The 14832-nt window shown below is 35.7% G+C and overlaps 1 protein-coding gene across 10 annotated transcripts in view; it reads right to left on the bottom strand.

Annotated features, from left to right (window-relative positions):
* TRMT11 (tRNA methyltransferase 11 homolog) overlaps window positions 1–14832 on the bottom strand; it is a 273729-nt gene that overhangs the window by 220406 nt on the left and 38491 nt on the right. For 7 of the 10 annotated variants that reach the window (XR_008525810.2, XR_010140203.1, XR_008525823.2 and 4 more), the window contains one exon: window positions 1210–1430. Coding sequence is in view for 3 of the 10 variants with exons in the window: in XM_063724722.1 (XP_063580792.1) it covers window positions 1299–1430 (132 nt within the window). In the remaining 7 variants the exon portion in view is untranslated. 10 annotated transcript variants of the gene reach the window in all.

Raw genomic sequence — 14832 nt, 5'->3', positions numbered from 1 at the left:
AACTCACCTCCCATATAACCTTGAAACATTTTAAATAAGATGGTTTATAACAGAAAAACTGAAAATAAATCATCCTTGAATACTTTTAGATTTCCCCCCAGTGTACCACAAATCATATCCAGAAACCCAAACAAAATAATCAGTGAAATGTTTGAGATCTGCTGCTGAAATCCTGAACTACAAGAAAAGAAAAGGAGAGAGACCAAAGCAGATAGCCTGATGTCTCTTTGCTTGGGCAGCACTAGACTTTTAGAGGTCCTAAGCTGTGCACATTAATACTCTGAGTCCATAAAAGTCAGCAGTAACACTAAAATAATGATAATAATAAATAATATAGGCTCTGGTTAGAGAGAGAGGATCCGTTTACTGCCACCCTGCTGAGGTACATTTGACCACCAAAGGCAAGAAAGCTATTAGCATCCTGAATTAATGGGTATAGTGGTTTTCAAGCAAGATATTTTCATGATGGACACAATGTGGACTCAGCAAAGTTTCTCCTTCAAGAAAAATATAGCTTCTATTTCAAAGGGCACTGATTAGGCTTAATACCATTAGGGAACCATCAAGCATTTGTGTTGTTGTTACTGCTTTTAACTATCAGTTACTTTCTAAACCAAAAATTGTGGGTAGTTAACTTGACCAACAGTCAACGGTTAGGAATGCAGGAGCAAATCCAAGGTACAAAAGAGCTTCAAATGTAGACAGGCCTTAAGGAGTTTGGAATCTTTCTAGGTTGTCCGGTCTTAGCCTTTCTTATCATCACTATTAGCATTGTTATTACTACCTTGTCTGGAATTTCTAAATAAAAATTTATTTCCCTCATCACATCCCCCCTGAAGACAACTAGATATGACACAATTTTAGAAATTCTCAATATGGTTTATTAGTGGCAATGTAAATCGATGACAATCAAAAACCAAATAAACATATCTACCAAATGAATAAATTTTTAAATACTATTAATTGCTTATAATATATCCAGCAGATGTTTTAAAAGTCAACAATATTAATTCCCTTTGTAGATTAATTGTAAAAAAATAACTGTTTTGAGTCTATCTCCATCAGTACTTGAAAGTACAAATATACATTAAATAAGATTATAAAGACTGTAATACATACAACAAAAAAGTCTATAAAACAAAGATAACTTTAAAAGCATTGCTCAATTTACTTTGTAGCTTTTCTATATAAAATATTTTAAAACCGTACCTATTTTCTGGATCATATATGAAAGTTCACATCCAGATGTCTTTTTAAATCAAATTCTCATTCTTTCTTCATTGTCAAAATCTTAATTTTCATTCCTGGGTGGATTTTTCTTCCTTGGCAATTCTTTTTGTAACCCCACTGAAATATTTCTCACGGAAGGAATTATGACCTTGGTATGGCAGAAAATGATCACTTAGCAGATGTGAATACTGGTCCCGATTCTGGTTGGAAAACACAAAATGTAAAAATTATTTCTTTAGTTAGCTTATGCCAAAGCAGTTGTTTACCTTAAGCAAAATCTTAAGCAAAATCTCACTCTCTAGTGCATATTTATCTTCCTTCACTACTTGAATTAGAAATATACCACCACTTTACATCCTTATCATGCTTGGATATCCAAAGTGTTTTCATTTACCTCATTAAAGCCTCACAAAAGTCCTCTGTACAGAGGACAAATTTCTTTCTTTTTTTTTTTTTTTTTTTTTGCCTCAGGGCAAAGAGAGTGGTTCCAGGTAACAGAGTCAAGGCTATAACTTTCTTCTGATTCCCAGTTCAGCACATACTGAAGTCATTTGTGTCTATGGATAAAAAGTACTAAACAAGGAAGCTTCTACTCAAGAAAAAGGTGTGAACCAACAAAATAATGCATTTGTGTGAGGTCATACAGACACACAAAATTGTCTGGGGGTATTTCTATATTCAGTTAATGAAATAAACAATTCGTGGAAACTTTAAGTGAACATAGTAGATGAAGATACAGGCTAAACAAGAGATTTCCACACTTGTAGACTGTGGAAGTCCTTACTTGGACTACTGCTCAGACTGACATCTAATGGTAATGGCAACCTGGGTTAATGTCAAACATATTTTGGCTTAGAAAATTAAGGTTCCTGGCAGGAAACACTGAAACACTGGCTTCTCATCCAACTGTGAAAAATATCTAATTAGACATAAAATCTCATTTCCCATGTGCTTCTATAAATTCATATTCAATTACACCTGGATTAATGTGATTTTTTAGGACAGGTATGGAGATTTAAATGGAAAACATGAAGACTAATTTTTTATCCAGATTTCAGTATCAAAATGGTAGCTAAAAATATAAAAATATATCTGGAATATAACAATCCTCAAAATATTTTTTCATTTTTGCAAAAATATTTTTGCCTGTATAAAATGAGTACCTTCATTTTTCCATCATACCTAGCATTAATAAAAATCCAGGTTTAGCCAAAATAATGTTGGCACATTTGTTTATTCAGAAACTATTTTTGCCATATATATTTTTAAAATCACACCAAAAACCCAGATTATTAAAAATTAAACATGCCCAGATTTCCTGATTCATCAAAGAGAAATAGGTAGCTACTGAAATTTTATGGCACCCAAGTATATTACAGTTCCAAATTCCTGCAAACACATGAAAACATGTTAAAGGTTACTATTAATAACTTCAGGCTACATACAATCCCCAAAAAGATAAATTTTAGAGAGTCAACGTGTAGGTATACAACTAAAGATACCAAATGAAAGGTAACATTTGCTGGGTATTTTGTATGGACCAAAAACAATACTAAATGCTTTATATGTACTACCTAACAAAACTTGTCAGCTCTAAGAAATAAGTAAACGATTTGTACCACTTTACAGATGAGGAATTATTTAAGAGTACAGGCCCAAGATAATACACCTGGTAAGTGGCAGAGCTAGGCTTTGAACACAGATCTGTTTGACTCTAAAGACTGCACCCTTAATTACAACATAATGAGGTATTCTCCAAAAGAGCTATCTTTTTCCCCAACTCAAGAAGCAGGAGGAGCTCTGAGAATATAGGTGATGGACTAAGGCCATGACAGCTGAGCTGCCCACCTAGAAAGAAGTAGAACTGGATGAGAGGTCTTACTAATGAAGGCCTATTAACTAAGGATATATTTCAATGGCACAGACTTTTCATATCAAGAGGAGGTATAAGAGCCACAGGGAAGCTGAAGGATAACAAAACCATGAAAGAACAGGTGACTCCACAGGTGGACTCAAGTCTGGTCCACATATCAGACATATCTGTGCCAGGATAACGGCAACACAGAACAATGTTCCACCATTTAACATCAACTACTTCAACTTTAATCAAAAGTCTGACTGAAGTCCATCAACTACTCCTCCAGGTATTCGAAATTCTGTCCTTATGTCAGTAAGATCACTAAAAACTTGACCACTTCCTGAGCTGTGTTAGCTCAATCCTGGCAGAATGTTTTTCTTCGGTTTTTATTTTAAAGCTATGTCCAGATGCTGTCATCTTTTCAGCTACTATGTTGATCCTCACAATTCTTGGCATCGTTCCCCATCCAGTCATCAAAATCAGAAACCCGGGTCAAATCCCTCTTCTCAGATTTGGTCAGTCCTAAAATCTTAGCTCGTATATCCTAAACATCTCAAATCCACTTCTCTCCACTCATAACTCCAACATGTAATCTAGGCCTCCCTCATCCCCACCTCTTTTCTGTAAATGGCCAGCTGCCCTGCCTCCAGTGGTTCCTTCTCTAGTGTATTCTCCATACTGAGACCAAACCTAATTTATTAAAATGCAAATTTAATATGCCAACCGCTTGGCTAAAATCTAAGTAAGTTCAAATTGTCCATAATTCTCAGGCTTTCCCTTGATATTTGGGGCTTACATTCAATTACCTATCACTTTGCAGAATGACATCTCACTTTCCTCGTACAAGGGGAATCAGAATGCAGTCAGGTATTCTAGCTCTGCCCTCATGTCCACTACTCTCCTCATGGACCCTCTAGGCCATGCAAGATCACCTCCCCCTCAAACTGCCTGTGGATTACTTCATGGAATATTCTAGAACTGTAGTAGTAAGGAGGCTAAGGTAGGACAGAAACGTGATTCCAGCAAACTGACCCAGGTTCAATTACTAGCGTACCTAGCTGACCTAAGCTGTGGTTATGCAGCTCACAAGAGGGAGGCAGAAGACAAAGCCCAAAGCACAATGGAAGATGGGCTTCCTCCATGGACCAAAGGAAGGGATTAATAAAATAGTTTATCTTTGACCAGAGGGACAGAAATAGGGCTACTGGTAATAAAATCAGAGAATACAAAGATTAGAGTCAGAGACTGGGAATGAACAGCAGAAGCCTGAAAAATCCAAAAGTAATGATTAAAATGTATGCTAACGACTATTGAGAAAACATTCACTACTTAAGACATTCTTTTCTGTAATAGTTTAGACCTCTCAGAATAAAGGCAAAATAAGCCCTTAACCGACCATGTGTTCTATTCAGTGCTATGGGGACACGATGGCAAAGACATACATGCTACCGGAGAAGTTGGGAAAGATCATTAACCTTAGAAATGCAACTCCTGGGGGGAAAATCCTATTTTCTTATTTCCCAGGTAGTAGAGCAGAATCAGTGTGAAGTGTATGTTTGGGTTCTGTGCTAAAATGTCCCCTTTCTAGAAGACCAAATGACTCCTGATTGCAAAACACAACATCTATCATTTATAACAGACACTCTGGAAAACCCAAAAGCTCCAAATCCCTTATGCAGCCAGAGATCTGGCAGGCGCCAGTCTATTATCTAGCAGCACAGTCCTGCTTCGAGTAAGACATTCCAAGGACTTTGGCTACTATTTTCACTTAAGTGGAAAGACCATAGTTCATAAAATGTTTCTCACGAAACACTCAGTATGTCTATGGTCCAACACATATCACATATAATCATACATATAAACACCACATATCTATGAACAATACACATTTAAAATACACCCAGACCATATGAAATATACTATACTCTATGCAGCATTCAGAACTTACATTACCTTAATGCTAAAAAAAATGGCAAACTCATTTTTTGTTTTCTCTTTTCTCTCTACCTCTCTTTCATCCTATCTTTGGTTTAGTTTGCCAGGGCTTACATCTGAGATAATGATATTCAACTCTACATATTTTTCATCACCTTTTCATGACTCTTCTCTATTCACATTCCCTGCACATCTCAACCAGGAATATCTGCAAGTTTTTTTTTTTTTTTTTCAGCACAGTATCTCAAAGGCCAAAGTGCTTACTTAAAAGGAGAAGAGTATCCTCAGCAAATACAATCTTTGATCTCCCCCATTAACTCAAGCTCGTCCCAGTGTTTGACTTTTGGTTTCGCTAACGTTTCTAAATCTGTTTACCACTATCCATTGTGATATCACCTACGTATCATAAAACTCGATGTTTAGTAAGCAAACATAAAACCCATAAAACATGGGTTTTATGAAACCTACGTATCATAAAACCCAATGTTTAGTAAGCAAAACCTATTTGATGGAAAAATAAAAACACACAAGAATTAGGAAATGGCAAGAGAGAATACCATGGTGATAAAAAGACTACACTTTCCAAATTTCTTAACCATTGGTAGTAATTAAGATGATATGAATAAAATATTAAGACTATTGGCTATACTATTATCATTTTTTATAATCAGAAGAGTTTCCGTAGGTAAATTTGTCCTAGCCATAAATGGCTACATAAGGAAGATATACAGCATTCAGCCCTATCATTTATCCTTTTAAGACAATCAGCAATTGTAAACATTATAAGAAATATACAAGTTATGATTCAAGAAAGGAAGATATATTTCCTACCAACTATGTGTTATTACATAATTATTTAATTTTCCATATCTTTTTGCAGAAGAGTATCATCTAAATTTTACAGATAGGGACACAAGGGGGCTAAAGAGTTTAAATAATCTACCACAAATCACACAGCTGGTAAGTTGCATTGCCAGAATTGTAGCCTAAATCAGACTTCAAAACTCATGTTTTTCCCATTATGATTCTCTTTTTTTTTTTAGTAGAAATTACATCAAAACAATGGCTAAAGAGTTAATTTCCCACATAGCGGATTAGTGGGTCATTCAAAATAGAGTTTGACATTCAGAGGACATTCCTCACTGAACAGCAACATTATGGTAGCACATATTTCAGATCTAAACTTTTAGGCAGGACTCCTTTAACCACTGTCCCACCCAGCCAATTTCCTGTCCTATCAGTACTGCTAATTCTAAACATAAACCACTCGAGGAATTTTAACACACTTGCCAAAGAAACCAAAGGAAGGCTTACAAATTGGTAGTTTACTTTTATGTGTACACTACCCTCTGCTGGCTGGAGCATAGCAGTCCTTCTTTAGAGTACTTCCTGATGTGAACTGAAATAGCTTACAGCACAGCAGACCATGCATCTGCCAGGAGCACCGTTTTGATAGCTGTTTGTGAGTCCTGGATTGCTGTAAACATCTAGAGTCCCACAGTCCCAACATGACCAGGCTGGCCTTTTCCTCAGGGAATGTTAACATTTTTTCACACCATTTCATTTTTAAATAATGATGGAGAAACAGACAACTCCATATTCACCTCAGCGATTCTAACGTGTAACACTGTCTCAGTGTCCAACCTAAAATTCCAAATTACTCTCCAGAACAAGAAAGAAAAAGTATATAAACGTGACCTTATTCAAGTCAATCTTTATGTTTACAACTATATATCAAAAATACAGCATTAAAAAGAACCAAAAAAGATGCTGAAACTATTTCAGCCCCTTATAATAAATTTTAATCTAATGGGGAATTCATTCTCAAGAAAATAAATCAAGCTGTATGTTCTGTAGTCACATTTGAAACTGCTGCTTTAAACGCAACTCATGACCCTCCGGATTATACCGTGAGAATACATACGTAAAAAAAGGTTTCTCAAACTGACCATCATAAACTGCTCAGACTTCCAACATACGAAAGATTCTTCATTGAGAATTCCGCTTAGATAAAACTATCCTCCTAATTACTGCCTTCTCCCAGAATTTGCTATTCTCTTTTATCACCTCCTTCTTAAATAAAGGGAAAGTGTTATAATTTTCCACAATACGTCAGTTCAGCTGCTTTATTGGTTTGCTTCTCATGAGAAATGAGGCCTAGGGATCATAGGATTAAGATGTTTTTGTCCCACTGATTTTTGAAGAGTAATATCAGGGTAATGATAAAATTCAAAGTATTTTCAAACAGAAAACTTTTGGCTAGCCATAACTATCTGTTCCTACTCTTCCTTCAAATGGATGATTTAAATACCACTGATATGATTGTTTTTATTCTAGAACGGCCTAGAGTAATCACTTAAAAGTCAGTATTCTTTCCATATATATTTATTGCATGGTGAGCAAAAGAGTCAAGGTCTGTGAATTCACGGAGCTTGTATAGTGGTGGGAGAGACAGACATTAAACAATGTACATCCAGACATATACTTACAGACTGTGACTAAACACTGGGAAGAAAAGAATACAGGAAGAATAGAAGGAAACACCTATTCAGAAGGGGTGAAGGGAAAGGACAAGAAAGGCTTCTCTAAGGAAGTGACATTTATCTGAGACCTAAAGGATGAATTAAATTTACTCATATGAAAAGAGGGGAAGAAAACATTCTAGGAAGAGGAAACAGTGTGTGTGAGAAGACTCTGAGACTAAAAGGAGGTAAATCCATTCTGGGACCTGAAAGACGATAGCCAGGGTGGATAACAACTGGTAAGCAAAAGGGAAGGTGGCACAAGATGAGACTGGACAGGCCAGAAGTAGATCAGGCTGACATAAAGGTTATGTAAAGGATTCTGAATTTTATTCTAAATTCCGCAGAAAGCCATCGATGAGATTTAAGCAGAGGAGTTTCCTTATCTATTTATATTCTGAAAGATACTCTGGCCACCATGTAGGGCATGGAATGGAGGGAGAAACTGCAGAAGCAGAGAAATCAGTAGAAGATTATTACAGCAGCCTAAGAAAGCAGTACTGCCCCATGGTCCTGGGAGTAGGGGTGGGGAATAAAAACATATACAAGAAAACAATCATCCGCTCAGTTGTCCCAAGCCAGATTTCCGAAACATCACCCTTAGCTCATCTCCCTCACCCCAGTTATCCAATTAGTCACCAAGTCCTGCTACATCTACCTCCCCCCAAAATTCTCAATTCCACCAAGTCCTCTACAATCTCTATTCTAGCTTCCTTGGTTTATAGCCTCATCATCTTTGCCTGACTATTCCAGGAGCCTCCTCAGTGGTATCACAGCTAACTTTCCACAGCTCAAATTCACTAACATAGTAAAGCTAGGAGGACCTTCACAGAACACAGAGCTTCTGCCACTCTCCAAACATCCCTCATGGGCTTGCCCTTTTACCAACAGGATAAACTTGAAACTGTTCGGTAGGTAAGGTCCCTCAACACTGGGCTTCTCTCTCTTTAGTCTTCCAGGTCATCTCCAGCTGTTCTGCCCCCACTGCTCAGTATTTCCAGCTACACTGAAGTCCAGGGTTCCCCACATGTACCACAATGCCTCTCATGCTTCTGTATCTTGCTTAAATTTTTGGCTTTCCAACCAAATTCCCCACCTCTCTTGCCTCAAGCACCATCTCCTTAGGTAGGTGCTGTCCTATGTTCACACAACACCTCTCACAGATCACTACAGAACACAAGATGCTATGTTGGAATATGGTTTGAGTGGCCATTTCTCCTGATGTGCAAGTTTTCTAAGGATAAGAAGCCTTAGTCTGTTCAGCCCCAACACCTGACACGAATGGTCCCATAAACACATGTTGCGTGATGAAAACTATGGCCTTCCTCTCAAGGAACAGGTAATTAAGTAAGAGAAATAAAGTATATAAAAATAGGAAAAGTATATGAATGTAAAAATTGTTAAGCAAATGGCTTTTTTTCCTATTTCTCATAGTACCTTTTCTAAAAGTTCACCTGTCCTCAATTCTTACATTAGTATCTGCTTATTTACTCTCGGCAAAAACAAAAACAAAAAAACTTGCATCCTTCTTTACAGAGCAAACAGCAGTTATCAGATATGAATTTCCTCAACCTCCTTGCTCCAACCACCATGCCCATCCTCTACTACAAACTGGCTCCTACTCGCTTCACTGTAAAGTCTCATCTCCTGCACCACTCCCTATCAATATAATGATAAAGTCAAAATTCTCTCCTGGTGTCCCTTCATTGCCAAGAGTTAATTTAATAGAATTCCCGAAACTTCAGTGAAAATATCCAACGATGGTCATCAATTTATAAAATCACTATTCTTTAAAAATAAGATATTTCCACTTTCTAGAGGATGAAGTTGCAGAGCTCTACAGTCATTCAGCAGAAAACCAAATGGCCTCTATTTTAATTGTAGGTCAGGTTTAAGCTGTCCTTTTACTCACTGACAGTTCCTGATAATGAGATAATGATTTCTTCTACCTCACTAGTATTAACCTTAAGTCATTTATAGTCTCAAAGTGACAGTAGTTTATACAAAACAGCAGTTTCATTGCAAACGCTTGAATACAAATGGCTTATGAAATTTATTCTATGATAAGTGAAAACCAGTGATGCTGTCACCATAGTGAAAGCCACCAAACTAGAAGTGTTCATCTAATTTTGTGGGGAAAAACTTTTTAGATTCATGGAACCGATTAAAGCTATGATATACATTCTTAAGTAAGGTGTGAGGAAGAAGGCAAAGAGATGGAAGAGAAAAACAATGGGTCGGTTTATTTTCTTGTAATCAGCAGAGAGTGAAATGAAATGTAAATGACAGTGCTGAATATAATGGGGCTCAGTTCAGCTTCAGGGTAATTACCCATGTCCGGCTTTTGTTTAAAAACCCTGCTCTCCTTATCAAAGCTTCCCACTGTTCTACATCTGGTACTGGACAGTAGCTATAGAAACCACTTGTGCTAAAGTTATACAACTATAAACAGCACTAGGCCATTTCCAAACCAAGGACAAGCAGATCAAAAGTCTGGCATCCAATACTATTAAGAGAAACCTCTAGCATTATTCTTAATGAGAACAAGGTACCATTGGAAATCTTCATCCTTGAATTAGGTATTTACATACAATCCATACTTCTTAAAAATTTCACTACATGATAGTAAGTTACCTAAAATCTATGAAAGTATTTTAATACATATTAAAATCTTCATATCTAGAGTGCTCAAAATGAGTGACAATGATTAAACTTTGACATCTGGCACTCAACAAGTAATTTCTTAATAATTATTAAAAAAACATTGGGGATATTAGTCCTTATCATGACAACATAGAAGTATTAACACTTTCTATATGCTATCTACTAGAATCTATACTTTATAAAAGTCAAAACTTTATCTCAAATGATAAAAGAATACAAAGTCAACACACTAGATAAACATTTAATGACCACTTGTTAGTTACTGTATCTAATATTTCATTAAAACTAAAAATCTTGTTTAACACCTTCTTGACTAGCAATAAATGAGTAGCAGACCAAAACATGTGCAGGCATGCACATATATATGCTCTCACTTTAATGTAGAGACTATTCCTCTCCTAGGTGAGTTTTTTAAATTTCCACAATCCATTAAAATAAAAATCAATAAAAATGAATATGCATTTATACAAAGATCAAAACCTGGCAAACCTATATTGCTTAGGGATGAATTCAATAGTGGTAATATTACAAAAGAAAAGCAAGCTAATGGTTACCGTAACAGTCAGAATAGTGGTTACATTGCAGGGGGAGGTATTTATGATCAACAATGGCCACAAAAGGGGGGATCTTCTGGAGTGCTGCATTACTCTATAACCTTGACTTTGGTGGCAGGTACATGGATGTTCACTTTATAATTACTAAATTGTATATTTATGTCTTATGTAAAAAATACACATTAAAAATCTCAGAGTTAGATTCTTAGAAGATCATAAAGTGGAAAGAGGACATAAGTTTACATGTGAATTTGAAAAACACCAGAAAGATAATTCTAAGTTAAATAAACATGACAAATAAGAAAAATACAAAAATATACAATGAGGAAAATCTGTCACTCATGCAAGAATTATAAAAGAAGCTCTAAAGGATTATGTTGATTCCACATAGAAACTTCCCATTTCTCTAAATCATTCATACCTCAGAATCCCTGAGTTATATTTATATTTTCAACTGACCTATGCCTAAGATTCTTATAACACTAGTACTTTAAAAACTGTTTTACTGGCATAGCTTAAAAACATGCTGGAACCATAAAGACGTATGTTCTCTCAGGCTTCAGAGAACTGCTTATTTCTGCAAATAAAATAGTTCTTTCTAAACAGAACCATAAGATGCAGGATCCAGATATCTTAAATGCCTGCTTTCCTGGAGCTAGTGGGGAAGAGTTTTGCTTTTTCATGGTTTATCAAAAACAATAGTTTAAAACTATTATGATAGTATTAACTTTAAAAATCCCGTTTGACAAAATCATTTTATTTGCCTAAATATAAAAGAAATCAGCAGAGAGTGAAATGAAATGTACCACCAACAGCGAAAAGTACCACCAACAGCGAAAAAGTACCACCAACAGCGAAAGAAAATTCGTTTGGAACTAAGTGGACCAAATGAACCTGAAAACTGAATTCAGGCAGCATGATATGCAGCATCACCAGGCTGCTGTCTGCTTCTCCGAGTCTTTTTTAAGTACCTCAAGTTAAGTCATAATTTATAAATAATGCAAATTGGTTTCCTTCTGACTTGCTATGCAAAATAATTTTTAAAAAGACTCTTTCTCTCAGATACACACATGAACTTTGATGGTGATAAATATTGGATTCTATGAAGACCTAGAATGAGTTTATGTCCAATATGTCTTTAGTGTCACCATGCCTTGTTTTTCTCACCAATAAATGAGGTTATTACCTATATCTATCTTACCCTTTGTTTTAAATGCTTCATACCTAATCTCTAATCTTTTATACCTCTAATCAAAAGGGAACCCACAGTTTTGGGAAGAGACAGGCAAAAATCACAATATATTTCAGAAAGAAAAGTCAATCAGAAGAGACTCACTTTAATTCAAATAGCTGTGAAAGAAAAACACAACTAACAACATTAATCCTGAGAAAGGATAATGTCTAATGGAAATAGGCATCAGCATTATGCCAGCAAAACAGCAGAGTTTATGATCAGCAACACTACTATCATTCTAATATGTAAACTATTTATCATAAAGACTAATTTCTTCCACTTCAAGCCATCTATAAGTCATTTTCTGAAGTGACCTCAGTGTCTATTATCTCCTTTGTTTAAAAAAATACTGTTATAAAGTTAATGGTTCTTTTGTCCTTCATAGCTTCAAAATCTTTCAGTCCTTTAGTTAAAACCCTCAGTTTTGGCCACACTCCATTCTGATTAATGCATTCATCAGCTTCATGTTACTGGACTCTTTCATTCAATCCAAAATAAAAAATTACATAAACTGTCATCAACTGCCACTGTGACCTTCCAGTATTCCTCTTTTAAATAATCTAAACTATATGATGTAGCTATAAAAAAAAGACAACTGATTTATACATTATAACTTTAGTCTAAATTAACAGCCATATAATATCTTGAATTAAACGTACCCATACTTCAAAACTTCTCAAACCACTAGGAATATAAGGTAGGGTGTCAGGTAAATAAACCACAAAATAAATACGGCACATGATGGCCCACTTAATGTAATAGTAATTTAAAATAATTTTTCATTTTTAATCATGTATCTATTATAGAGTAGACTATAAAAGTTGCATGAATTTTTTGAAAAGATTTCAAGGAAATCTTGAAAAGGCTACCCTGGGTACTCTTTTCATCTGTTCAAGTAGATTCTATGGAGAAGGTTGAGAGAGAATTGTTTCAGGTGACCGTCATTGAAAACGTAACTATTATACCTCAGTCTGTTGTGGACAACTCTGGAGATCAGCCTTTTATCCTATACATTTCATATAAGAAAAATGTTTTATAGAAGTAACCACTGTGACTACAACCACATATAGCAGCATCAACTACATGTTGTGTTAAATGGGACAGCAAGATCTAGTAAAACAAACCGCCAGGCGCGGTGGCTCATGCCTGTAATCCCGGCACTTTGGAAGGCCGAGGCTGGCGGGTCACGAGGTCAGGAAATCAAGACCATCCTGGCTAACACGGTGAAACCCCGTCTCTACTAAAAATACAAAAACGAAATTAGCCGGGCAGGGTGGCGGGCGCCTGTAGTCCCAGCTACTTGGGAGGCTGAGGCAGGAGAATGGCATGAACCCGGGAGGCGGAGCTTGCAGTGCGCTGAGATCCCGCCACTGCACTCCATCCTGGGCAACACAGCGAGACTCCATCTCAAAAAAAAAAAAAAAAAACCCCAAAAGAATATTTGCCTTTTAATCTTGGCACATTCTAAAGGTAGAAATATGCTTCAGTAGAGAGGCAGCAAGATGTAGAAAAAAGGACACAGAATTTCAAGTACAAAGAGGAGTTTTGGTCTCAACTCTTCCACTTCTTCCACTTCTTCCACTTACTATTTAAGCAAAATGGGATAGTCCCAGGCTACTCTTCCTCATTTCTAAAATGGGGAAATTAATAAAGTCAAATGGATAGGGAAGTTTTGTAAACAATAATGCATTATAAAAGTGTTACTCATCATTCACTTGGCTTTCAGAATATATCAACAAGGAATAATGAAAAAACCTGGCCCTTCTTATCAGGCAATTTCAAAATTTCAATACGGTTGTCAAGAATTTTCTTCTTTACTACATATGGGCCATAAGCAAGTCTGAAAACTATGACCAATAATCTAAAACTTTAACATTTTATAAAATATCAATATTCCTTAGACAATTTTTGTTGTAACTTACATTTACACTTTTAAAAGAGGGATAGGGAGAATATTTTATAACAGCATACCTAGTGGGCCAAAAGTTATACTGAAGTTAAACCTAACAAGTGACAAATCAAAAATGAAGAGACACAGTATACAAAAGTGTAAAAATCTAAAACTAACAGTCTTCCATTGCCAAAATCAACAATGCTGAACAAGCCCAAGAATAATTTGTTAGACGTGTGTGAGAACTGTTTGACAATTTTATGTCACTACTTGCATTATAAAGGATTGAGATCTTGCTGCAATTATATACATTCCTCTCCACACAAACAAAAGGTAGAAATGAAGTAATTAATTAAAAACCAAACAGGATTAATTTAACATGACAAAGTATTTTCCGTTACAGTAAACATCATACTGGTAAAAATTCACTAGTTAAATTTGATCTTATATGGGAAGACCATTTCAAAAAATTACTTGAGGCTTTTCCTTGTTGTTGTTTTTTTAAATCAACTGGAAAAGAACAAAGTAAAATGATAAAAAGTAAACCTGACAAAAATGAGCATTGCATTTATAGGTTTAAAAATACCAAAGGTGAGTACCCTCATTTATCATTTTAATATAGGACAAAAATTCTCAAACGCCCAGTTTTCCTTGAGTCTCAAATAAATTTGCTTAGGGAAATATTATAAATCTGGGAAAAAATACCAGACTTTCTTAAACAAATAAAACTCAGTGGAAAGCAAGTATAAAAATTAGTCCACAATGGATCTTAATTTTTAAATTTTTCCATGAAAATAGAATGGCTGATTTATTATATGGCTCCATGAATTATTAAAGAGTCTCCACAGCTTTGTCCTCCTAATTCTTTGGAATACAATTTATGTAGGCTACACAATAAAGAATGCTAATGCCATTTACTTTACTTTCTAATATCACGACTTAAA

The sequence above is a fragment of the Pongo abelii genome, chromosome 5 (assembly GCF_028885655.2).
Source record: "Pongo abelii isolate AG06213 chromosome 5, NHGRI_mPonAbe1-v2.0_pri, whole genome shotgun sequence".
Taxonomy (NCBI): Eukaryota; Metazoa; Chordata; class Mammalia; order Primates; family Hominidae; genus Pongo; species Pongo abelii.
The sequence above is the reverse complement of the archived record's forward strand: the minus strand, read 5'-3'. Positions and strand labels throughout refer to the sequence as shown.